Source organism: Hyla sarda, chromosome 4, assembly GCF_029499605.1.
Source record: "Hyla sarda isolate aHylSar1 chromosome 4, aHylSar1.hap1, whole genome shotgun sequence".
Lineage (NCBI taxonomy): Eukaryota > Metazoa > Chordata > Amphibia > Anura > Hylidae > Hyla > Hyla sarda.
Window position 1 is genome coordinate 63,986,038 of NC_079192.1, and position 24,636 is coordinate 64,010,673.

The 24,636-nt window shown below is 45.8% G+C and overlaps 1 protein-coding gene across 3 annotated transcripts in view; it reads left to right on the forward strand.

Moving 5' to 3' along the window:
• The window catches only part of DBNL (drebrin like), an 80,061-nt gene that overhangs the window by 9,547 nt on the left and 45,878 nt on the right, over window positions 1-24,636 (forward strand). For 2 of the 3 annotated variants that reach the window (XM_056571207.1, XM_056571209.1), the window contains exon 1: window positions 18,618-18,776. The exons of the other annotated variant lie outside the window; for it this stretch is intronic. In XM_056571207.1, coding sequence (XP_056427182.1) covers window positions 18,694-18,776 — 83 coding nt within the window. In that variant the 5' untranslated portion in view covers window positions 18,618-18,693. Of the gene's footprint in view, window positions 1-18,617; window positions 18,777-24,636 lie in introns of those variants that run through there. 3 annotated transcript variants of the gene reach the window in all.

Consider the following 24,636-nt stretch of genomic DNA (forward strand, 5'->3'; position numbering starts at 1 on the left):
GGGTGGCGTACCGGAGGCTTGTGACGTCACGGCCATGCCCCCTCAATGCAAGTGTATGGGAGGGGGTGTGACGGACGTAATGCTGCAAATAATTTGTATCCTTTCACTTAGGGTGCATTCACACCACGTTTTTGCAATCCAGTTCCCGTATCAGGTTTATGATGAAAAACTGAATCCTCAAAACCGGACTAAACTGTATCAAAACGTGTGTAGAAATTTTAACCCGTATACAGTTAAAAACCGTATATGGTTTAAAAAAAATGATGTCCGGTTGCATCCGTTTTGTAAGAAAAAAACCTATACGTTTTTAACTTTTCTCTCCATTATGAATAAAGATTCACTTGTTTGATTGAAATTCCAAGAAAAAAAAAAAAAGTCCAAAACCGTATAATGAAAACCATATGGAACCGTATGCACATACAGTTCTGTACGGTTCCCATTGACTCCCATGTTAAAAAAAATAAATAAAAAAATACTTATACGGTTTAATACAGTTTTTCACCCGGACCAAAAACCTTGGTAGGCTACGGTTTTGGGTATGGGGAAAAAAAACTGACAAAACCGTACAGGATGCAAAACGGGCACAACCTGATACATCTTTTGGCATACGGTTTTCTATACGGTTCCATACGGTTTTCACATAGAAAACGTATACGGGAACTGTATTGCAAAAACGTGGTGTGAATGCAGCCTTATTCTGAACGTATCACTCAGGAAAGCGCCGGTCAGAGATGACCTCGTTGAATAAGTCTAAACTACACGGCTACCTACCTAATTTCTGCCATGTTTTTCCCCTCTGGGATAATACACTTTGTAAACGTATCATAAGGTAACTTCATGAAGGACGGTCAAGCAGTTACCCCCCTTTAGAGCCTCCATTATACAGGGCAGACACAAGACGCCATACAGGCCAAAGCTATGTGCGTCTTTGGGTGAACATCAGGACACGGAGATGCGGGTAGCACTAGGTTTCTGTAGCAGTAGGAGCCTTAACCCTGCGCAGTCCCTTTCTGCATGAATAGAGATTATTTTTCCCCCCAGTAAGCAGATTGTGCTCATTCTCTTCTCCCATCATCTAGATTTGCTATTTTAAGCTACAATAATATGCGCCGAACATGGAGATGATATGTCATCAGTAGAAACAAGCACATGGACAGCGATCGTGCTGTCATATGTCATCTCCAATTGTAAATAATCTAGAAATAATTCTCAATTTAATACCATTGTTTGCGCTTTCTATTCAGATGGTTCCAGGACAACATGGGCATGTGATGATGACACAGTATAATCTGGGATCCCAAACATAAACACAGAGAACAAAGCGTATAAGCCCTGTGTACAGACTGACACTTCTCATTATGTCATTGGCTCCAGGCAGGTTGCACAATGACGGTCTTAAAGGGGTACGCCACCCCTAGACATAGGTTAGGGGATAAGATGTCTGATCGCGGGATCCCTGCGATCTCTGTGCAGCACCCGGCGTTTGTTTAGAACACTGAGTGCGGGGAGGGGGGGGGGGGGTTGTGGTGTCATGGCATGACGTCACGCCCCCCTCAATGCAAGTCTATGGGAGGGGGCGTGGCAGTTGCCACGCCCCCACCCATAGACTTGCATTGAAGGGCGTGGTGTGATGTCGTGAGGGGCGTTTTTATGGCGTCACGACCCCCGCCACTCGCTCCAAATGTTCTGAACGCTGAGGCAGCAGAGTACCCCTTTAAAGGGAATGTTCACCACCATACAACCTTTGCTCCAAACTCATAATCATTGAGTATAAGTATCGGTGTACCAGTATGCATGCCAACTTATACTGTGATGTGCCTATACCAGGTCTATTGAGTACAGTGGATTAAAGGGGTACTCCCGTGGAAAACTTTTTTTTTTTTTTATATCAACTGGTGCCAGAAAGATAAACAGATTTGTAAATCACTTCTATTTAAAAAAAATCTTAATCCTTCCAGTACTTTTTAGGGGCTGTATACTAAAGAGAAATCCAAAAAGAAATGCATTTCCTGTGATGTCCTGACCACAGTGCTCTCTGCTGACATCTCTGTCCATTTTAGGAACTGTCCAGAGCAGGAGAAAATCCCCATAGCGAACATATGCTGCTCTGGACAGTTCCTAAAATGGACAGAGATGTCAGCAGAGAGCACTGTGGTCATGACATACAGCCCCTAAAAAGTACTGGAAGGATTAAGATTTTTTAATAGAAGTGATTTTAAAATAGCAGTTGATATAAAAAAAAAAGTTTTCCCACGGGAGTACCCCTTTAAATGTAGTCTTTTAGTGACTATGTCCAGTCCATTGCTGATCATATACTGTTTTCTTCTATGACTTCAAAATATAGGTGGCCCTGCTTTTGAGTTCCATAACATAACACTAAACATGGCCTGGATATAGTCACTAGTAGACTGAACTGAATGCATGAGGCAGGGGTAGCTATGGTATAGGTTGATATACTGTCCTGCTTGTATGCCACTGTATTCCCTGGACGTAGCCACATTTATGGACATTTATCAACAGGTTTAGTCAGGTTTTCTTTACTATAATTGTCACAAAATTGTCGCAACTGCGACTACGCGATTTTTCGTGCGACATTTTGACTGGAAAGCGAGAAAAGCAAGTTTTCCAAAAATTAACTACGTAGTAATAATTTTAAAATGGACTACGGGTAGTCAGGTATTTATTAACTGCGACAGCCGCAACTGCGCAAAAAAAAAAGTCGCAACAGGGTTAAAAATTGACTAAATTTACTCCAGCTCAAACATGGAGCAGAAAAAGCTACCACCAAAGTAAAAAAGGAAAAATTGCTTACGTGAAAGAAAATTATCAACAGGCTGAAACCAGTTGATAAATAAGTCGCACATAAGCAAAAAAAAAGTAAGGAAAAAATTACTAAAAAAAAAGAATACATAAGCGAACATTGATAAATGTCCCTCGTTGAGAGAGCATCTTACCTCCAGACAAAGCTTATTTCTATAGTTGCTTAAGCTTTAAACATCCTTCCTATTGCTGTCAGAAACAGGAAGGATATTTATTGTGACATGATGGAAAATATGTGCTAAAGAGTTGGATGCAGAATCTTAACGTAGCGTATAGGTGCTTGTTCTGTCCCCCTATGTCGCATTTGCAAAAGCTTCAAGACTTTTTTCAGTCTACATTCAGATGACAACACTTCTTGGTGGAAGGAACTTGGTGGAACCCTAGTGCTTCTAGTAGGTTGACCTTATCAATGTCGGTCTCTCCTTTTTACTTGGGCCGAAAGAACATTGGATAATTTACGAGTAGTCAACACTTGATCTAGTTTTCTAAGGTTATGTGGCCAGAGCAAGGGTACACCCTTATTTTAGGCTGGCATGGGTATAGTGATTTCTGACCCTCTCCTGCTATCGTTACTTGCTCTGACCATGAGACAAAATAGTCAGATGCATGAACAATGAATGAGGCGCAAAATAATGGTCACTGGTCCAAGAATGTAGTTAGAAACACACTAAATGGGACACTGCATGTTCCCCCTCTGAGAAAAAGCCATTGTCCGTGTAACTAGGTCAGAGGACCTGTAAACAAAATCAGGATAAGGAAGGCAAACAGCCTAAGTGCATTTACATCACACCACTCTGGCTGCTTCTGTATACGTGCCAGACCAGTGCCATATCCCATTCATTCATTTGGGTCATTTTCTGAACATATCTAGTTTTTGGCCTGGATTGAAAACCACTGCAGACCAACGGAAATGGTTTTAAAATCATCCCGACGGATCTGGGTGCTGGAGAGTAGAAACGTGATACAAATACACCCTAATACTTTTTTTAGGTAAAACATTGGCAAGTCATAAGATGGATTCCTCTTCTTTTAAATATCATCTTACAGTTTCTATCATATCCCCTCTGTCTCCTCTTTCTTCCAAGCTATACATGTTAAAGGGGTACTCTGCCCCAGGACATCTTATCCCCTACCCAAAGGATAGGGGATAAGATGTCAGATCGCAGGGGTCCCGCTGCTGGGGACCCCTGGGATCTCTGCTGCAGCACCCCACTTTCATTACTGCACAGAGCAAACTCGCTCTGTGCGTAATGACGAACAATACAGGGATGGGAGCTTCGGGACTTCACTGCTCCGCCCCCTCGTGACGTCATTTGCCCCTCCCTTAGACTTGCATTAAGGGGACGGGCCGTGACGTCACGATGCTCCGGCCCCTGTATCGCCCGTCATTACGCACAGAGCGAGGGGATAAGATGTCCTGGGGTAGAGTACTCCTTTAACCTTTCCTGGTAAGTTTTATCCTGTAGCTCTTCCCTGAACTATCTCCAAAATATCTAGATCATCTCCACATGACCTTCTCGGCTCAATACAAGCTCCAGCTCCTTGGCTGCATCCGTCACCCATCTCCATGATCCTCCAGAACCACTTACATTAAGCATCTCCACTCAACACCATCCGTCACCCATCTCTCGTACGATCCGTTACAAAGAAGCAGGAAAATAATCGGCACTCACCGCAGCCAGCTGAGTAAATCTTCTTTTATTTCATACTCACAAATGTATTACATGGGAAGAGGGTAGTGGGGGGACACAGGATGGTGACCATGGCCGGAGGAAGCACGATCATCGTGCGAAACGGAGCTTGGTCGCCATCCTGTGTCCCCCCACTACCCTCTTCCCATGTAATACATTTGTGAGTATGAAATAAAAGAAGATTTACTCAGCTGGCTGTGGTGAGTTGCCGATTATTTTCCTGCTTCTTTGTTACGTTTCCATGCACCATTGCCAATCAGAGCACCACCTCCAGCATTCCTAGTCCAAGTCTGCCATTTCATCACTGTTCTATACCTAAATGGGGAAGTAGTGCCATGCTGGCTATCTACGAACTGCATCTCTACGATCCTCCAACGCCACTTACATTACCCATCTCCACAATCCACGTCTGCATCCATCACCCATCTTCACTCGACACCATCAGTCATCCATTTCCAAAAGACCTCCTTTCCTTGGCTAGATAACTCACGATCCTCAAGCGCCACTTGCGTTACCCATCTCCACTCAACGCCAGCTTCCAGCTCCATATGTCACCAATTTTTACAGGACCTCCTGTGCTGACAGCAATCTTCCACCTCTGGTTTGCTGGCTCCACAGCGCCTACTGTTCTTCTGCTCCACAGCACCGGTCTGGTTGTGCTCCCCTCAGCACCGACACAGGATTCAAACCCATGACCTCACCATTCAATGGCCGCAAAGCTAACCACTGGGCTATTTCCTGCACGTCTAGGTGTGACCTGGTGCTCCTGATGGAACCTGTAACCTTACTATACCCTATATCTGGTGGTAACACGTTATATAGGGTAAAATAAGGTTTCTGACCTTGTCCGGGGTAGCCTCCTGAGCAATAGCGACACTGTAAAAAATGAGCTTTAAAAGTCTCCTGCACCGTAAGTTAAGGAGCCTCAAGACGACATCAGGGGGTACGGCATCCTGAAATAGTCACGGCATCCCAGGCTGTAACCACGCTTACTCGGGCACGATTGACCGGCAGGGTAGGTCACTTTTTAAACTTACTAATTGCACTAGATATGAATGGCAACATCCGGACATGGTGAGGAGTCATATTTTAGCTTATATAGCAGGCTGCCACCAGTTATATAGAGTCAATTTGATGACAGGTTCCCTTTAACAATGGTCTCTGTTGTCATGTGACTCAGGGTCTGTCTCTTCACTACTTTCTTCTCCCCACTAATCCTCCTCCACACTCTCAAATAGGATATACTCCTCTCAACAAAGTGTCTTAACTGGGGCATAAAGGCACTTGACCATGACAAAGAATGACCACTAGGTGACAGCAGCATACACAGTACATCAATAATACATACAAGCCAGTGTTTCCCAACTGCGGTGCCTCCAGCTGTTGCAAAACTACAACTTCCAGCATGCCCGGACAGCCTTTGGCTGTCCGGGCATGCTGGGAGTTGTAGTTTTGCAACAGCTGGAGGCACCCTGGTTGGGAAACACTGATATAACCAATGTAAATATTAGTCAGATGCAAAATGCGGACATAACCAAGTGCTTTAACAATTAAGTGCAATAAAGCCAGATTCTGGTCCGAGAGCCACAATGCAGCTCGAAAACATGCACAGTAGGACACTGCCCTGGTGTGAACATAGTCTTACTTATCTTGTACTGATCCAGGTCTACAGCCCGTATTACAGCAGCATTTATATTTCTGCTGCTTCTCTCTATGAAGCCATCTACGCTTTATTCATGGGCTCTGAATCCTGTACTGCTAAATTGCAACCATAGGCTATGTTCACACAGCAGAATTTTGCATGAATATGTGGTGTCTATGGGGTGGATAACATGAAATTAATCCCGTGACACCAGGGCACCATTAGCCTATACACAGTTCATCGGACAGCTTCTCCTGGGCCAGGCACGAGCAATAAATACTCCGATACAAGGTTAGGGATAACTGTCTTTACTGAGGCCGGATAGATGGAAATTCCTTTACAGCAGAGATTGGTGCGAAGGGAGGTGCAGAGTAAACTTTGGAAGCCTATCGCCTTACTAGGACTTGTAGTTGTTTGTGCTGTATGGTGACTGACTTGTGATGAATGGCAAACCACGCTGACTTTGGTGCTGTAGACTGACTGACTGAAGACTATTGATTTTCTTTCCCAGGCTTTGATGTTCACCTGAGCGTCGGATATGCGTGGCTGCAGGTTTAGACTTCTGATTGACTTGAGGCGTCCTCATATCACCTCACACCTCTCTGACTTCTCCACACTGTACCTCAGGAGCTCAACTGTGAACAGGAGCTCAGCTAGCTCTTAACTAGGCTGGGCAGCTCCTCCCCCCACTACACTATATACAGGGCAATTTGAAGGATTCCCATCGGGGCAGACAGGTCACCTGATTCACTCTGCACCTTCTCTGCGAACAGACTTAAACTGTTGAGGACCAAGGGCGTACAGGTACGCCTTTGCTCCCTGGTACTTAAGGACCGAGGGTGTACCTGTATGCCCCTGGGAATTTTGGTCCCCGCCGCGTGCCGTGTGGAGACCGGACCAGGGTGACTGCTGATATCGATCAGCAGGCACCCCGCGCAAATGCCCTGGGGGGTCATCAGACCCCCCCATGTCGGTAATCGGCCCAAATCGCAAGTGAATTCACACTTGCGATTTGCACTATTACGGGTCATTACGGGTCTATGGTGACCCGGAAAATAAGGGGGATCGCGGTTGTCCAAGACACCCACGATCCCCCTATTCCTGCTATTGGTGGTCTAGACGCGACCACCAATAGTAGATCGGGGGTGGGGGGGTTAACTTTCGTTTTACCCGTTCTGCCCACCCACAATAGGTGGGACAGGACGGGGAAACGAAGGGGACCGGCGCCGAAGATCCACTTACCCTGCGGGCGAAGCTGCGGGCGACGATCGGTGTCGGAGATCGGCGCGGACGGCATATCGTGCCGCAGAAGAGGACGGCTCCCTGGATCAGACGGAAGCCGGTAAGTTGCTTAGCAACATCTAGGGGACTACAGTTTGAGACCATTATACAGTGGTCTCTACACTGTTGCCCTCAAGATGTTGCAAAACTATAACTCCCAGCATGCCCAGACGGCTGTCAGGCTGGGATTTGTAGTTTTGCAACAGCTGGAGGGTCACAGTTTGGAGATCACTGTGCTGTGAACTGTGGCCCTCTAGATCTTGCAAAACTACAACTCCCAGCATGCCCACATAGCAGTTTGCTGTCTGGGCATGCTGGCATTTGTAGTTTTGCGACATCTGGAGGTCCACAGTTTGGAAATTACTGTGCAGTGTCTCTAAACTGTAGACCTCCAGATGTTGCAAAACTGCAAATCCCAGCATGCCCAAACAGCAAACAGCTGTCTCAGCATTCTGGGGGGAGTTGTAGTTGCGTACCTCTAGCTGTTGCATATCTACATCTCCCAGCATGCACTTCGACGATCAGTACATGCTGGGAGTTGTAGTTTTGCAACGGCTGGAGGCACACTGGTTGGAAAATACTGAGTTAGGTAACAGAACCTAACTGACGGTTTTCCAACCAGTGTGCCTCCAGCTGTTGCAAAAGTACAACTCCCAGCATGCACGGTCTGTCAGTGCATGCTGGGAGTTGTAGTTTTGAAACAGCTGGAGGTTTGCCCCCCATGTGAATGTACAGGGGTACATTCACACGGACGGGTTTACAGTGAGTTTCCTGCTTCAAGTATGAGCTGCGGCAAATTTTTTGCTGCAGCGCAAACTCCTAGCGGTAAGCTCACTGTAACCCGCCAGTGCGAATGTACCCTAAAAACAGTACACTACACTAACAAATAATAAAGGGTAAAACACTACATATACACCCCTGTATACTGTTCCCCCCCCCCCCCCCCAATAAAAATGAAAAACGTATTGTTCAGCAGTGTTTCCAAAACGGAGCCTCCAGCTGTTGCAAAACAACAACTCCCAGCATTTCCGGACAGCCACTGACTGTCCAGGCATTCTGGGAGTTTAGCAACAGCTGGAGGCACCCTGTTTGGGAATCACTGGCATAGAATACCCCTATGTCCACCCCTATGCAATCCCTAAAAAGACCTCCAAAATTTGTAACGCAATTTCTCCTTAGTACGGAAATACCCCATATGTGGGCGTAAAATGCTCTGCGGGCGCACAACAAGGCTCAGGAGTGAGAGCGCACTATGTAGATTTGAGGCCTAAATTGGTGATTTGCACAGGGGTGGCTGATTTTACAGTGGTTCTGACATAAATGCCAAAAAATACCCACATGTGAGCCCATTTTGGAAACTACACCCCTCACGGAACATAACAAGGGGTATAGTGAGCCTTAACCCACAGGTGTTTGACGAATTTTCATTAAAGTTGAATGGGAAAATAAAAAAAATAATAATAATAATTTCACTAAAATGCTGGTGTTACCCAAAATTTTTCATTTTCACAAGGGAAAATAGGAAAAAAAAAACACAAAATTTGTAACCCCATTTCTTCTGAGTATATAAATACCCCATATGTGGATGTAAAGTGCTCTGCAGGTGCACTACAATGCTCAGAAGAGAAGGAGCGCCATTGGGATTTTGAAGAGAAAATTTGTCCGAAATTGAAGGCCACGTGTGTTTACAAAGCCCCCATTGAGCCAGAACAATGGACCCCTCCCACATGTGACCCCATTTTGGAAACTACACCCCTCACGTAATGTAATAAGGGGTGCAGTGAGCATTTACGCCACACAGGTGTCTGACAGTTTTCTGGAACAGTGATCCGTGAAAATGAAAAATTTAATTTTGCATTTGCTCAACCCACTGTTCCAAAGATCTGTCAAACGCCAGTGGGGTGTAAATACTCACTGTACCCCTTATTCAATTCTGTGAGGGGTGTAGTTTCCAAAATGGGGTCACATGTGGGGGGTCCACTGTTCTGGCACCACAGGGGGCTTTGTAAACGCACATGGCCCCTTACTTCCATTCCAAACAAATTCCCTTTCCAAAAGCTCAATGGTGCTCCTCCTCTTCTGACCATTGTAGTGCGCCAGCAGAGCAGAGAAATGGGGTTACAAATTTTGGGTGTAAGTTTCTCCTATTACCCCTTGTAAAAATGTAAAATTTGGGGAAAAACCAGCATTTTAGTGAAAAAATTTTTTTTCACTTACACATCCAACTTTAACAAAAAGTCGTGAAATACCTGTGAGGTGTCAAGGCTCACTGTACCCCTTGTTATGTTCCTTGAGGGATGTAGTTTCCAAAATAGTATGCCATGTGTTTTTTTTTTTCTATTCTGGCACCATAAGGGCTTCCTAAATGCGACAAACCATTTCTGCAAAATTTGCTTTCAAAAAGCCAAATGTGACTCCTTCTCTTCTGAGCATTGTAGTTTGCCCACAGAGCATTTTACGTCCTAACATGGGGTATTTACATACTCAGAAGAGATGGGGTTACAAATTTTGGGGGGCATTTTCTCCCATTACCCTTTTATAAAAATGGTAAATTTGGGGAAAAAACTGCACTTTAGTGAAAAAAATTTTTTCCATTTACACATCCGACTTTAACAAAAAGTCATCAAACACCTGTGGGGTGTTAAGGCTCACTGGACCCCTTTTTACGTGCCTTGAGGGGTGTAGTTTCCAAAATGGTATGTCATGTGGGGTTTTTTCTGCTGTTCTGGCACCATAGGGGCTTCCTAAATGTGACATGCCCCCCAAAAACCATTTCAGAAAAACTCACTTTCCAAAATCCCATTGTCACTCCTTCCCTTCTGAGCCCTCTAGTGCAGTGTTTCCCGACCCAGTCCTCAAGGCACACCAACATTTAGTTTTTTTTCAGTTACTCCATTGGAATAGAACAGGGAAAAATTAAAATCCTGGACTGTTGGTGTGCCTTGAGGACTGGGTTGGGAAACACTGCTCTAGTGCACCCACAGAGCACTTTACATCCACATATGAGGTATTTCCTTACTCGAGAGAAATTGGGTTACACATTTTGAGACATGCGAGTGTAAAAAATGAAGGTTTTGAATTTTCTCCTTTATTTTGCTGTTATTCCTGTGAAACACCTAAAGGGTTAACACACTTACTGAATGTCATTTTGAATACTTTGAGGGGTGAAGTTTTTATAATGGGGTCATTTGTGGGGTCTTTCTATTAGGAAGACCCTTCAAATCCACTTCAAACCTGAACTGGTTCATGAAAAATTCAGATTTTGAAAATTTTGTGAAAAATTGGAAAATTGCTGCTATACTTTGAAGCCCTCTGAAGTCTTCCAAAAGTAAAAACATGTCAACTTTATGATGCAAACATAAAGAAGACATATTGTATATGTGAATCAATATATAATTTATTTGGAATGTCTATTTTCCTTACAAGCAGAGAGCTTAAAAGTTAGAAACATTTTCTATTTTTTTCCATCAAGTTTTGGAATTTTTCACCAAGAAATGATGCAAGTATCGACAAAATTTTACCACTAACATAAAGAAGACTATGTCACGAAAAAACAATCTCGGAATTAGAATGAAAGGTAAAAGCATCCCAGAGTTATTAATGCTTAAAGTGACAGTGGTCAGATGTGCAAAAAATGGCCGGGTCATTAAGGGGTTAAAGGAGAAATGCGGCACAAATTTTTTTACTTCCACTGTGCCCAGGCTGCAAAAACTACCTTCCTACATCCCCCCATTGCGTCGATATCGGCGTTCCAGTCCTCCGGTGCTGCTCGGCTCCCTGCTTCTTAGGCTCGGGAACGTCACACTGCAGTCAGCTTATTGCCAGCCGCAGCCATGTCCCGCCTCGGCCTGTGATAGGCTGAGCGCACTGTCATGTAAGCAGCCCAGACAGCAGGAAGAAGGCGGAAGGCGATAGGCTGACTGCAGTGGAATGTTCCAAACATAAGAAGGCAGCCGAGTAGCGCCAGAGGACCGGGACGCCAATATCGGTGCAACAGGGAAACTTAGGAAGATGAGTTAAAGTTTGTTTTTTAGTTTTTACAGCTCGGGCACTGGGGAAGTTAAAAGTTCTGTGCCGCATTTCTCCTTTAAAAAAACCAGTAACATGGAAAATTCCAGAATAACAACAATGGCATAACAATACATTATAATGAGTAGTGGGCCCAAGATGGACACTGAAGGCAACATCTGCCTAACAGGATGGGCAGGATACAGTATTCCATACTGGGTCACCACGGACATTCTGAAGCAGCGGATTGATTTGAATGGGATTCTGCTGCACTGTTTACACAGCAGAATTTCTGCGCCAGAAATTAAGATTCTGACATCTGAAGAAAGAATAGACATGTTTTATTCTTTCTGCGGATACCGCAAGGAAATGCATTGTTGTCTATGAGACTGCACATTTCCAAGCAGGCCCAGCACCTGCCGGTTAGTCAAATGTGCAGAAATCTGCACTTGTTTTCTGTGTGAACATTCTGCACATTGTCCCACTGTGTGAACATAGCCTTAGGCTGCTGTTACGCAGGCTGTAATTTTAGTACTTATGTTGTTTTTTGTTATTTTTTACTAAAAATGCTTCAAGTCAGTAGGGAAATATAAGACTCTATACCACTGTTTCCCAACCAGGGTGCCTCCAGCTGTTGCATAACTACAACTCCCAGCATGCCCAGACAGCCATAGGTTGGAGGCACCCTGGTTGGGAAACACTGCTCTATACCATACAATACTTTTTTCATTATCTAATTTTTCTTCACTTCTTGTGAATTTTTTTGGGGGGGACATTTGTATTTTTTTAATTTTTTTTATTTAAAGGGTACCGCTCATCAAAAAAACTTTTGATATATTATAGATTAATGTATGCAGAATAACTTTACAATTGCATGTTATTAAAAAATATGCTTCCTTCTATTTAATTTTCCACTTTGAAGAAATGACAACTAGGGGTCTCCCTACCAGTCCTGGCAGCAAGCATTTCAGACTCATGCTGGAGTCCTAAACACTACGAGCTGCCAGTCTGCTTTGTTCACAAAGGAGAACACTCAGAGCTGCCAGCCTGCTTTGTTCACAGCCTGTTTGGCTGTGAACAAAGCAGGCTGGCAGCTCTGAGTGTTTAGGACTCCAGCATGAGTCAGAAATGCTTGCTGACAGGACTGATCGGGAAAAATACAATAGAAAGAAGGATATTTTTCATTAACATGCTATTGGAAAGTTATTCAACATTCATTAATCTAATATATATATATTTGATGAGAGGTACCCTTTAAATGCAGCATGCTGTAGATGTGACATTTTTCTCCCATAAACCGTTTATTAGTATTTTTTTTTTTGCTTGAATAAAAAGCATGTGCAAAAGTGTTTTTTGTTGTGTTTTTTTTATGTGCTTTTTATGTTATCGACATATATGTGTGTGTTTTGTAAAAGTTGTAAAGTGCCACAGATATAAAGCAACCAAAAATGTGTGTATTAAAACAATCTTTTTTGGAAACAAAAATAAAATTTCACCAAAAAACGCATTGTATGCCATAATTGTCTGATAGTTGCAGGTACCACCTTGGCCCCCTCCAGCCTGGATTCAGAGTTGATTGGAATGGCAAAAACAGCACCCCCGTACATAGTGTCAAACTAAAACACCTCGGGTCCACCAGAAGAGTTCATTGTTAGGACCCACCCTTCAGCTCCCACTCCTTCCCCCCCCCCCCCCCCTAACAAAATTAATGTGCAGTGACATGCTTCTTGTGGGGGGACACTGTTCTGACCTCTTGTAGGTTGCAGGCCTAAAGTTTCCGGCAGCCTACTAGAAGAGGTGATGGGATAGTGAGTCGATGTGACCTGGCAACATAGACTTAGTTGAAAGTTTTGCACACTTTGGGGAAATATTCCTTGATTCCCTGAATTGGCCCGGTAGAGGATCCTCTGGTCCTCCAGTGGGCCAGATTGACATTGCATCTCCTGCCTTGACCCCAAACAGATGATGTTGGTGGAGACCTGGATTGAGCATGTTAAAGGAAATCTGTCATCAGTGTCACCTGCACTACCTGTCTGTACCGACAGTAACCCTTTAACCCCTTAAGGACCAAGGACGTATCGGTACGTCCTTGGTCCTGCTCTCCCGATATAACGCGGGGTTACACAGTAACCCCACGTCATATCACGGCGGGCCCGGCGTCATAGTGAAGCCGGGACCCGCCTCTAATAGCGCGCAGCGCCGATCGCGGCGACGCGCGCTATTAACCCTTTAGCCGCGCGCTCAGAGCTGAGCCGCACGGCTAAAAGTGAAAGTGAAAGTTGCCGGCTAGCTCAGTCGGGGCCCCTTCCTGCCTCCTCGCTGTCCGATCGCCGAATGACTGCTCAGTGCCTGAGATCCAGGCATGAGCAGTCATGCGGCAGAATCGTTGATCACTGGTTTCCTATGAGAAACCAGTGATCAATGATAAAGATCAGTGTGTGCAGTGTTATAGGTCCCTATGGGAGCTATAACACTGCAAAAAAAAGTGAATAAAGATCATTTAACTCCTCCCCTATTAAAAGTTTGAATCACCCCCCTTTTCCAATAAAAAAAAAAACACAGTGTAAATAAAAATAAACATATATGGTATCACCGCGTGCGGAAATGTCCGAATTATAAAAATATATCATTAATTAAACTGCTCGGTCAATGGCGTGCGCGGAAAAAAATTCCAAAGTCCAAAATAGTGCATTTTTGGTCACTTTTTATATCATTTAAAAATGATAAGTCCTATCAATGCAAAAATGGTACCGTTAAAAACTTCAGATCACGGCGCAAAAAATGAGCCCTCATACCGCCCCATACACGGAAAAATTAAAAAGTTATAGGGGTCAGAAGATGACAATTTTAAACATATTAATTTTCCTGCATGTAGTTATGATTTTTTCCAGAAGTCCGACAAAATCAAACCTATATAAGTATGGTATCATTTTAATCGTATGGACCTACAGAATAAAGATAAGGTGTCATTTTTACCGAAAAATTTACTACGTAGAAACGGAAGCCCCCAAAAGTCACAAAACAGCGGTTTTTTTTTCAATTTTGTCGCACAATGATTTTTTTTCCGTTTCACCGTAGATTTTTGGGCAAAATGACTGACGTCATTACAAAGTATAATTGGTGGCGCAAAAAATAAGCCATCATATGGATTTTTAGGTGCAAAATTGAAAGAGTTATGATTTTTTAAAGGCAAGGAGCAAAAAACGAAAATGCAAAAACGGAAAAACCCCTGGTCCTTAAGGGGTTAAAGGAAATCTGTCAGTGTCACCTGCACTAACCTGTCAGTACAAACAGGTATTGCAGGTGACACTGATGACAACGGTACTTACCTTGTCCCGTTCTGTGCAGTCGTTCTTCGGGAATCTTCTCCGGAATCTTCAGCTCAAGACCCGACTTGAAGCATGGGCGGAGCTTAGTGACGTCACCGCTGCTGTTCTCTCCTGGGTACTGCTGTAAGAGAACAGCAGCGGTGACGTCACTAAGCTCCGCCCATGCTCAAAGCCAGGCCCGGAACATACCGGAGAAGATTACCAAAGAAGGACTGCACGGAACGGGACAAGGTAAGTACTGCTGTCCTCAGTGTCACCTGCACTACCTGTCTGTAACGACAGGTTAGTGCAGGTGACACTGACAGATTTCCTTTAAAGGGTTACTATAATTTGAAAAAACTTTTGACGTTGCTCAGACGTGTCAGTAATTCTGATCACTACTGAGACCCGCTGCACGCCTCACTCCCGGGCTGTCAATCAAATCTGACCTTTTCGATATATAAGGCTATACTTCAAAATGTTGGATGTGGTGGCCGACCAGGCCACTAGATAAATAATGATTCCATTGGGTCTCAGGAGGGAGTCTGGGCAATATGTCAATAGTTGTTGTTTTTTTTAATGATAGTAACCCTTTCAATTTCAATGCCTGATTCTTTTGTTCTCCCTGGAACTGAAAGGAGTCTTTCTGCAGCTTACTTTTCTTTCCTTCCATTAAAAACACATGCTCAGCTGAATTAATCATGCACGTGTACTGTGGAATTAGGAGGAGTAGCTGTCATTCTGCCAACAACTGTTGAAGGTGAATGGTTACCTTAAAGGGGTACTCCGCTGCTCAGCATTTGGAACAAACTGTTCCGAACGCTGGAGCCGGTGCCGGGAGCTCATGATGTCACACCCCGCCCCCTCAATGCAAGTCTATGGGAGGGGGCGTGACAGCAGTCACGCCCCCTCCCATAGACTTGCATTGAGGGGGTGTGGCTAATACTTCATAAGCTGCCGGCTCCAGCGTTTGGAACAGTTTGCTCCAAATGCTGAGCAGTGGAGTACCCCTTTAAATGGCTACTCTGCTACTTTACTGGGTATGAGCAAATGATGGAATTTCCATGCGGAATTCTGCATTAAAATTCTGTACGGAGATTCCGTATCAATGGGATTCTGCTGCACTGTACAATTTCTGTGTGGAATTTCCGCATCAGATGTTTTTGCTGCTGAAATCATGATTCCGGAGTCCGCAGAAAGAAAATAGACATGTCTTTCTGCAGAGTCCTCACGGAAATGCATTCCCGAGCGGTCCTGCGCTGTAGGTGGGATGTCTGCACAGAAATTTTCCATGCCGACATTCTCCCTTATGAACATAGCCTTAGGGTATGTTCACACAGAGGAATTTCAGCAATTTCTCACGCATTCCCTTCTGCAAAGCTTGCAGCTGAATTTTTGCGGAATGGCGGTATTCCGGTGGAATTTGGACAGAATTTCTTCGGAATTACTGCATGCTCAAAACACAGAATTCCGCCAAAAATTCGAAGCCCCATTAAGTTCAATGGGATTCCGTCTGTAAATACGCAAAATTTAAAGACAGGTGTGCCGCGGAAATTCCGCAGTGTGAATAGGACAGCGGAATCCCATTGAAATGAATGGGCAGTAAATTTCGTCAGAATTTCTGGCGGAATTTTTGAGTGGAAGTTCCGCCGTGTGAACATGACCCTATCAGGTAAGGCTTGGAGTTGAGTTGAGAAAAAGAGATCCCGCATGTATTATTATTATTTTTTTTTTTTAATCACTGCTCAGCTCACATGACTGAATTTTTGCAGAATGCCAGTCCGGAAAATTTTTGCCGGACATTGCACAAACAGCGAGCACTGACCATACTAAGACCACTTGGAAATGCGCCGTCTCCATAGACGACAATACATTAACATGTCAATTCTTTCTGCGGAGGCCAGATACAGGATTTTCGCACCAGATGTTACTGCTGTGGAAATTCCACCGTGTGTACAGTTCAGCAGAATCCCGGGAAAAACAACAGGATTTATAAGTGGAGTTTTTCTGCCAGATTCCACTTGGAAATTCCGCCATGTAAATATGGCCTTATAATACCGGACATAAGATGTACCCCATTCAAGTCAATGGGACTATGCTGAAGCAGAATTTATGACCGGAATTTTTCCTGCCGGATTCTGCTCCATTCTGCCATTGTGAACATGGCCTTATACTACTGGACATTTGACTGACCCCATTCAAGTCACTGGCTTCTTTGGCGCCGAACGGACCCTGACTGGGACGCTGCCTAACAGTTGTGTGAATAAGCCCTAAGGCTATGTTCACACGCTAGAATGTGATATTGACATTAAATTACATTAAAATATCGGAGCTAGAACCTCTCGGGAATGCGCCTCTCATAGACGGCAATGCATTCCGTGCAGAGTCCGCAGAAAGAATGGACATGTTCATTCTTTCTGTGATCACCGTATTTAAACGGAAATATCTGGTGCGGAAATTCTATTATGTGAACAGCGCAGCAGAATCCCATTGTACGGTGTCCATTTTAGGACATTGTCAGCGGTAACTCCATCAGGCGAAACAGCGTCCCGCCTCCTCCCTCGGACCAATCCCCATCAGGCGTCAGCTGCAACTTCCTCCTCCCTCATCCAAAACTCTGTCATCCCTCAGATGAAAAACCTTCCTGCCGTGTAGTAGAGCTGAGTCAGTGTCGGCTCTCTGCTATACAAGTTTTGCTGTACAGGCTATTCAGTGTCGGCTCTGATATACAGACTCTGTAGAAAACGTAGTTGCTGTAGTACACGTGCAAGTTTCATAGTTTCGGCTCTGCTATACGGCAGGAAGTTGCGTCTGAGGGAGAATCGTCTGAGGGATGGCAGCGTTTTGGACGAGGGAGTTTCGGATGAGGGAGGAAGGAGTTGTGGCTGCCGACTGACGGAGGATTGGTCCGAGGGAGGAGGCGGGATGCTGTTTCGCCTGACAGGGGACGGAGTTGCGGCTGACGACTGACGACGATTGGTCCGAGGGAGGAGGCGGGATGCTGTTGCGCCTGATGGGGGATGGAGTTGCGGCTGACGGCGATTGGTTTGAGGGAGGAGGCGGGATGCTGTTGCGCCTGATGGGGGACGGAGTTGCGGCTGACAGCGATTGATCCGAGGGAGGAGGCGGGATGCTGTTGCGCCTGATGGAGGACGGAGTTGCGGCTGACAACCGACAGCGATTGATCCGAGGGAGGAGGCGGGATGCTGTTGCGCCTGATGGGGGACGGAGTTGCGGCTGACGACCGACAGCGATTGATCCGAGGGAGGAGGCGGGATGCTGTTGCGCCTGATGAAGGACGGAGTTGCGGCTGACGACCGACATCGATTGATCCGAGGGAGGAGGCGGGATGCTGTTTCGCCTGACGCGGGACGGAGTTACGGCTGACGACCGACAGCGATTGATCCGAGGAGGCGGGATGCTGTTTCGCCTGACGCGGGACGGAGTTACGGTTGACAACTGACGATGTCCTAAAATGGACGCCGTACCATTGGAATTCCGCAATTAAATTCTCTTGTGTGAACATAGCCTAAGGATGTCCTCACCTGCGGACAGATTCCCTTTCAGTATTTTATAATATTGAGAGTAAAATGGAAAAAAATTAAAAATAAATCACCAAAAATTTCGAAATAAATATGTTTAACATAAAAGCTTGATGATTTTCTAATGACACATTGCCTGTGAGGTTATGGCCCCTTTAAATAATACACAAAGTGCTGAGCTACAAGTAGGAAATACAGAAACAATAGAAGAGACAGGAAAGGAAACAACACAAAGCGCGTTTCTACAAGGTGACTCATGGGGGCGGGTGCGCGCTGCTGCCGGCAGATGGCGCTGCCCGGGGAGGAGGAGCTCCGTGCACAAGGAGGAAGCGGAGGAGAGGAGCGCAGAGCACGGAGCAGGGTGGAGGAAGTGCTAGAGCAGCCGTGACAGCCCCGACATCATGTCTGTGAACCTCAGCAAGAACGGAGCCGCCCTGCAAGACGCCTACAAGGACGTGGTGGACGGCAAGACCAAGACTAACTGGTGAGTGTGCGGCCCCGGTACCGCAGTGTCTGAACGGGGAGTCAGCCGCTTGGTGAACTACACAGCCCAGCATGTCCTGACAGGGTTACATGCAACAATACACCCGACTGCTGAGATGTAGTGATAGCCATGTAGTGGCAGCCATAGAAATGAATGGGTGCATTTAGCACAGTGTTTCCCAACCTGTGTGCCTCCAGCTGTTGCAAAACTACAACTCCCAGCATGCCCGGACAGCCGAAGGCTGTTGCAAAACTACAACTCCCAGCATGCCCGGACAGCCGAAGGCTGTCCGGACATGCTGGGAGTTGTAGTTTTGCAACAGCTGGAGAGCTGCAGGTTGTAAAACACTGGTCCCAGTGATCCCCCAACTACAGCTCCCATCATGCGCCAACAGTAACCACCGAAAAGAGCTACAAATTGGACAGCATTGGTCTAAGTCAATGATCCCTCAACTACAACTCCCATCATTTGCTGACAGCTGGAGAGCTTCAGGTTGTAGAACACTGGTCCCAGTGATCCCCCAACTACACCTCCCATCATGCGCCAACAGTAACTGCCGAAAAGAGCTACAAATTGGACAGCATTGGTCTAAGTCAATGATTCCTCAACTACAACTCCCATCATTTGCTGACAGCTGGAGAGCTTCAGGTTGTAGAACACTGGTCCCAGTGATCCCCCAACTACACCTCCCATCATGCGCCAACAGTAACCGCCGAAAAGAGCTACAAATTGGACAGCATTGGTCTAAGTCAATGATCCCTCTCAACTACACCTCCCATCATTCACTGACAGCTGGAGAGATGCAGGTTGTAGAGCAATGATCTAAGTCAGGGATCCCTCAACTACAACTCCCATCATGCACTGATAGCAACAACTGGGGAGCTGCTGGTTGTCGAATGCTGGTCTAAGTCAATGATCCCTCTCAACTACACCTCCCATCATTCACTGACAGCTGGAGAGATGCAGGTTGTAGAGCAATGATCTAAGTCAGGGATCCCTCAACTCCAACACCCATCATGCACCGACAGCTGTAAATATGCAGGTTGTAGCACACTTGTCTAAGTTAGGGATCAACAACTACAACTCCTATCATGCGCCAACAGCAACAGTTGTAGAGTACTAGTCTAAGCCCATAGATGTCATTGCATTTAATGCTACATGGATGTCATTGTATAGCTGGCCGCAGCTGCCCCCCTGGTGCTCATAGTATAACTACAGCTCCCATCATTCGCTGACAGCTGGAGAGATGCAGGATGTAGAGCAGTGGTCTAAGTCAGGGATCCCCCAACTACAACTCCCATCATGCGCTGGCAGCAACAGCTTTAAAGCTACAAGTTGAAGAGCACTGTTCTAAGTCAGGAATCCCCCAACTACAACTCCCATCATTCTCTGACAGCTGGAGAGATGCAGGTTATAGAGCACTGTTCTAAGTCAGGAATCCCCCCCCCCCCCCCCAACTACAACTCCCATGATGCACTGACAGCAACAGCTGGAGAGCTGCAGGTTGTCGAATGCTGGTTTAAGTCAGGGATTCCCAACTCCAACACCCATCATGCACCGACAGCTGGAGAGATGCAGGTTGTAGAGCACTTGTCTAAGTTAGGGATCAACAACTACATCTCCTATCATGTGCCGACAACAACAGCTTTGGAGCTACAGGTTGTAGAGTAGTGGTCTAAGCCCATAGATGTCAGTGCATGTAATGCTAAATATATGTCAGCAAGTCACCACCTTGCAAACCTGCAGAGCCGAAGCCCTGTGGATGATCACCCAGGAACCCCTCACTGCACGGGTGGAGTGAGCCATCACTCTAAAGGGGGGCACCTGACCCTTGCAACGATATGCCTCCGAAATGGCGGAACGTATTCAGCGGGAGATAGTGGCCTTGGAAGCCGGGAGCCCATTGCTTCTCCCATCGGGAAGAAAAAACAAGGAGTCACACCTCTGGAAGGAGGAAGTGACCGACAAATAGATCCGAACCAAGTCCCTCCACCCCCCCAAATTTTGGCTCTCTGGCTGTTCCAAAACTGCAACTCCCATCATGCTCAGATATTCTGTGGCTCTCAGAGCATGATGGAAGTTGTAGTTTTGCAATAGGCGGTGAGAGGCACAGGTTGAGGAAGAGTGACCCTCATACGACTCGTGGACCAGAGTCACCCATTGGAAGTCATAAGTTAAAGGTCCGACTGCGTGGAAAACATTTTTTTTTTTTTTTAATTTTTTTTTTTTAAATCAACTGGCGCCAGAAAGTTAAACAGACCTTGTAAATTACTTCTATTAAAAAATCTTAATCCGTCCAGTACTTATTAGCGGCTGTAAACTACAGAGGAAGTTCTTTTCTTTTTGGATTTATTTTCTGTCACGAGCACAGTGCTCTCTGCTGACACCTCTGTCCATTTTAGGAACTGTCCAGAGCAGGAGAAAATCCCCATAGCAAAAGATAATGCTGCATATACAGTTCCTAAAATGGACAGAGGTGTCATTGCAATTTACACGCGACTGCAACCTGCAAGTTTTGTGATGCCACGTTGAACAAATATTTTGGTGGCGCAAGATTTGCGGTCACATGACAGGAGTCTCTGTGTGTCCCTAGCCTGATTTTGTGTTCAGGCGAATTGTGGTGGGATCAGTTGTGGTCGTCTCGAGTGGCTGCCAAGGAAATGAATTCCGCAATGTCAGTCCCTACCAGTGTGCCTCCAACTGTTGCAAGACTACAACTCCCAGTTGTAGTTTTGCAACAGCTGGAGGCACACTGATTAGGAAACACTGATACTGTAATGTGTATGGAGGTGTATGTGGGGGGTCTCAAATGCGCATATTTAGGGCCCATTTACATGTACAATATCCTATGCATATTTGATGTGCAGGATTTGAAGCTGCAGATTTTATGCTGTAGTTTTCAATGTAAACTAATGACTGAACACAGCTTCAAATCTGCAGCTTCAAATATGCGCATAGACCCTAAAGCAGTGTTTCCTAAACAGTGTGCCTCCAGCTGTTGCAAAACTACAACCCCCAGCATGCCCGTATAGTAATAATATTAATACTGATAATGTATATGTGGGGGGGGGGGGGTCTTGTGAATCCCCGACAGATGATGCCGGAGGAGAGAAAAATCTAATATGTTGGATTTCCACATGCATAATCCTTTTTTCCTATACTGCTATACCGGTCGGGCTCCTCCCCCCCCTCCTTAAAGCGCCAGCGGCAACTCGCCGCAACTCGTTCATTTAAAGCACCACGGCCCGCAACTCGTCCATTTAAAGTGCTACGACCTTTAAATGAATGAGGGGGGGGGGGGGGGGGGGGAATTAGAGAAGCAAATTTTTTTTTTTAAATTCGTTTTATTGAAAAGTAAATAACTGTAGACCACAGGCCCATTAAAGTGAACATGAAGCATATCCACAGTACATAGAAAAGGGTCATGAGACCATACATCAATTTACAGAATGTAAGCGACAGAATACTCCAGGTTACATCACATGGTAAACGTCAAAGTCATAAAACACTACCCAACTGAGGTAGGGAAACTGAAAACAAAATAGAACAAGAAGGCGAACATTCGCCAAAGTTAGCAATCGTATACCATCCCGCGAGGAGCACCAATACTATCACTAGTTAGTGGTACCATCAAATAACCCATGATAAATAATCCCGAAAGGCACCCACGCATCCAAAGAGGTAGAAAAAGAATCGACAAATGTACACAGAAAGAGAAACGAAGGTTAGTAGAGACCACAGATAACAAGCATAATATCAATGTGTCTTACACTGTCCCAGAGGGGGTCACGGAATACGAGCATTGAGTCAAGGGAGAGGAACACCAACCACCCCACACAGAATAAAATTTACCCGGGCACTTCCTATTTTTGTACACTATGTGTGAGAAAGGCAGTGTAGCATTCACCAAAGCCTTCCATTGAGTCAGGGTAGGAGAGCCGGGGTCCATCCATTTAAGAGCAATAGCCTTCCTGGCCAAGAACAGAGTTTCCCGCAAAAACGTACGTACGTGATGTGTCCATATCTCCTCATCTAAGATACCAAAAAGGCAGATCAAAGGATCAAGAGATAGGGAAGGTTGAGCCAGAGTAGCTAAAAAAGTGAGCACTGCACGCCAGAAAGCTGCGATATATGGGCAAGCCCAAATCAAATGCCAAAAGTCTGCCCTGGCAGCGCTACAACGATGACAGGCATCGGAGTCTGAACGACCCATTCTATTGAGCCTTAAAGGAGTAATATAACTATAGTGTATAATGTTCAATTGGATCAATTTATTATTCGCCGCCGGGGACACTAACATGTGGGAGGAAAAAATGTCCTCCAATACATCCTTAGTCAAATTAGGGATATGGGATTCCCAATGCCGGACCGCCGATACTGGATTGCGGGAGTTCTTGGCCTGAATAAGGTGCGTGTACAGGATGGACACCAGCCCCCTGGGACCCTGTGACTTCAAAACCCCGATGAGGGGAAACGCTGATATCAATGGGCTCCCAATGGGGAACTGGGCATTCAGGGCGTGTCGGAGCTGGAGGTATTTAAAAAAAACTATTTCTGGGAAGAGCATGACTGGATTGCAACTGATCAAATGAACAGAGCACATTGTCACGATATACATGCCCCAAGGTGAGCACCCCCGCGTTCTGCCAGAAGACTGGGTCCAGAGCATCGCTCACTTGAGGAAGTTGAGGATTATGCCATAGAGGGGTATCCTCAGCGATGTCAGTATATCCATATATCCCCTTAACAGCCCGCCACACCTTTTATAGCCAGCTTATGAAGTTGGAGATAAGCTCTACCACCCAGAACAGGACTATCTAGCAGCATCCTAAGGGACATTGTCGGGACAGACCTAGCTAGGGATTGTTCGGAGTCCGGCACCACATCCCCAGAGATCCAGTGCCTGATATACCGAAGTTGACCGGCCAAATAATATAAATAAAAATCAGGGAGTGACATTCCCGCCGCCAGCTTGGGGCGTTGTAACGTGGTTAGCCGAATTTTAGGTCTATTGGGGCCCCAAATAAATGGTGAAAGAAGGGAGTGAAGAGAATCAAAGAAGTGTCTAGGTACAGGCACTGAGGCATGCTCCAGCGCATAAAGGCACTTAGGTAAGACAATGAGTTTAATAAGATTGATACGGCCAGCGACCGACAATGGGAGCGTGGTCCACACCCGGAACTTCGCTTTAACATAAGGAAGTAGAGTGAGTATATTGGCGGACAGGTCAAGCAAAGGATCTCTGTGAATGTGCACCCCCAAATACTTAAATGAGGAAACCACCGGGAGGCCATTCACTACCGGGGGCCAATCCCTAGACAGAAGCGGCATCACTGCAGACTTAGTCCAGTTGATGAGTAGACCAGAGAAATACCCAAATCGGTCCATGAGTGTCATGACATAAGGTAGCATCACTGTAGGGTCAGAGAGGAATAACACCATATCATCGGCATATAGGCCTATGCGCTCCTCCCGGCCCCCCGTAGACATACCTCGGAAGCCAGGATCCTGCCGAATGCGGAGGGCGAGGGGCTCCACTGCCACCGCAAACAGAAGCGGGGACAAGGGACACCCCTGACGTGTGCCCCGGCCGAGAGCAAATGGGGAGGAACACACACCATTCACCAGGATCTGGGCCTGCGGGCATCTGTACAGGAGGGACACCCATTTTCTAAAATTAGGACCAAAACCAAATTTAACAAGGGTAGCCTGCAAATAACCCCATTCCACGGAATCAAAGGCCTTGGCGGCGTCCAGCGACGCCAAAGCCTAATCTCCCCCCATAGCGTTACCCACCTGGACAGCCGCCTGTACCCTACGGATGTTATCGGATGTGGATTTGCCAGGCATAAAGCCGGAT